The sequence below is a fragment of the Hyperoodon ampullatus genome (genome assembly GCF_949752795.1).
Source record: "Hyperoodon ampullatus genome assembly, chromosome: 1".
Classification (NCBI taxonomy): Eukaryota; Metazoa; Chordata; class Mammalia; order Artiodactyla; family Ziphiidae; genus Hyperoodon; species Hyperoodon ampullatus.
The window spans coordinates 227,090,577-227,093,076 of record NC_136914.1 but is presented as its reverse complement, the minus strand read 5'-3'; the positions used below and the strand labels follow the sequence as shown (position 1 = coordinate 227,093,076).

The following is a 2,500-nucleotide window of genomic DNA, read 5'->3' as shown; positions in this document are numbered from 1 at the left end:
AAGATCTTTTTGGTCCTAGAAGGAGTATGTCAATTCAACTGAAACATCGGGAATGTCTCCCCCAGAATGAGAGTGTATGGTTATTACAAGTCATAAAGCTTCTGAAAGCTTGCATTAAAGCGTCTATCACCTGTCGGGGCATTTGCATGAAATCAATAGCGGCCGCCCATCTATCTTTTCTGATCACCTTTCATCAGGCCGATTCATTAAGTCAAACAGTCATGGCGATTAGCCGGGGGAGAGGAGAAACCTGGCGTGTTAGGGATGCACAGTGGGCCACCTTTTTTGTTTCCCAGTCGAGAGACATAAGACTTCACCGAATCCGTTTTGGGGCCAAGTCGCTGGGTGAGGCCCATCCACCCTGCTCCCCGCACTGCACTTTCGCCTGACACCCTTGTCCCGGCCAGGCAGAGACATGACAAATTGTCCCCCAAGTCACCGCTGACAGCTTCTGATGATTAATGGTTTGATTATGAAGTGGTTTTACACATATAGAATTTACATCACAGAGAGTTAGAAATTTTGCCGTGTCACATACGCCGAGGCATTTTGAAGAGCTTTACTGTTTGCAAAGGAAAAGGAGGGCAAAATCGCAGCAAAAGCCATGTCATGTAAAATCAATATGTCGGATCAATGCTTTATTAACAAGAAAATGTCTTACTTCACATTCCTGTGCGGACCTTTGTCTCTGGCATGTATGATGGAATGTCAGATCGTATTGTGGTCCTCAACTTTCGGGCGTGTTATCGAGTGTACGTGCGAGTCTTCCGGCGGCGCTTACGAGACCCGCCGTGGGTGTTGACACCAGCAGCCCGAGCACTCGAGGATAACGGTGACCAATTATTCCAGAAAGCACTTTCAAAGGCAGCCTCTAACCTCGCTCCTTGAAGCTGTAGCCTTTGTGTTCCTGACGCTCCACAGACCTGCTGAGCTGGGTGGTGTTAATCATCAAATTACGTGCTGACTAATAAGTGATGGCCCAGATTGCGGGCTGAGTAATGAATAGATGGCGGCGGGTCTTATTAGGCTCCGAAAACCCCCTGATTTATGTCGCGCCATGCACCGTGGCGTTACTCCACGGAAAACGATATCTACATCAAGAAGTAATGTACTCTAATAAGTATTTTCATCTTAACTCGCGTCCCCGGGCCTCCGGGCTCAGTTTTTGTTGGAGTCAGGCAGAGCTATAATAAAGCCCAATGGCTCCTTATAAAGCTTGTTAAACACAGAGGCTGCAGTCGGACGGAGCCCCGGCCGTGATTCATGCACCGTACACAGCGCGCGTGCCGCTGATTTATGGCCGCGCACAGTTCATAGTCAAAATTACAATTTGAGGGATAAAAAGATTAATTACTATTTGTGGCCAGCAATTCCGTGAGGCTGGTGCAGTGATAGTGCCCTACATCAGTTTGTAGTCAGCCATTCACAGATTATTAAAGCTTTGCAAGAATAAGTGTTCCTCCTGCCTGGTTTGTGCTCAGGCAATATGCTAGACAAAAAAGGACCACAGGGATAAATCTGAAGCTAGCAATAGCTGGACATATGTCATAATTGCCAGTTTCCCATAAATCCCCAGCCGGTGTGGAAGGCCCTGTGTAATGTAGACAGCGATGGCGACCGTGGTGACGGCTGTATGAGGCCCCAAGACCTGCAACTTTCTGACTGCTCTCCCATTTTTACAATATATTGAGTAACCCTTTGACTTTCCTCCCGTCTAATTATAGATTAGAAATAATCATTGCTTTCATGTGCAAAAGAAAGGGGGAAACCCACTCCTTAGGACGGAGCTAGTTTTCAGGGGTGCTTGCCTTCAAGAGCGTCAGAATCGGAGCATCACACATTTCTCTGTAAGCGTGCAATAAACGAGTAATGGATGGCATAAAAGTAATTAACCTGACCTGCATTTCTGTGTCCTGTTACAGCCCTTAATGAACCAACCATAGATTACGGCTTTCAGAGGTTGCAGAAAGTGATCCCAAGACATCCGGGTGATCCCGAAAGGTTACCCAAGGTTAGTAAAAGGGCAAGTGGCGCCCTGTCCGCGGGGGGGCCGCCACCGGGCTGGTTCCGGTTTGGGGGCAGCAGGTGCTCTGGGAAGGGGGGGGCTTCCAGATGCCCCAAACCCTGGCCCACGGCCCGGCCGACAGGTGTGGGAGCAGCCCTGGCCCGTGCCTGGCACGGTTCAGAGGTGGGCAAAGGGTGGCACGCCGTCTCCAGTCTTGCGTTTCATCTCTGCGGGCCCCTGTTTTTAAAGGAGGAAAAGAAAGGCTTCTCCGATACACATATTTTGGATTCTGCAAGGGGGACGTAAACTTCCGCGTAATGAAATAGTTCAATTAAACATTTTCCACTCCAGTAGCCCGCGCTGATTTCAATCTAAGCAGCCCTAGTCTGATCTGTGATTACTTGACTCTTGTTTTCCTTTCATTTTCTAAAGCTCGATTCAGTTTAATCTTTTGTTTACAAAGCTTTTGTTATAAGTCCCTGACTTAGCAGGCTA

At 48.2% G+C, this 2,500-nt stretch overlaps 1 protein-coding gene across 9 annotated transcripts in view; it reads left to right on the top strand.

Moving 5' to 3' along the window:
* The window catches only part of EBF3 (EBF transcription factor 3), a gene marked incomplete at both ends in the record, with an annotated part of 115,032 nt that overhangs the window by 102,962 nt on the left and 9,570 nt on the right, over positions 1-2,500 (top strand). For all 9 annotated transcript variants that reach the window (XM_079728359.1, XM_079728358.1, XM_079728354.1 and 6 more), the window contains one exon: positions 1,923-2,011. In XM_079728359.1, coding sequence (XP_079584485.1) covers positions 1,923-2,011 — 89 coding nt within the window. The remainder of the gene's footprint in view (positions 1-1,922; positions 2,012-2,500) is intronic.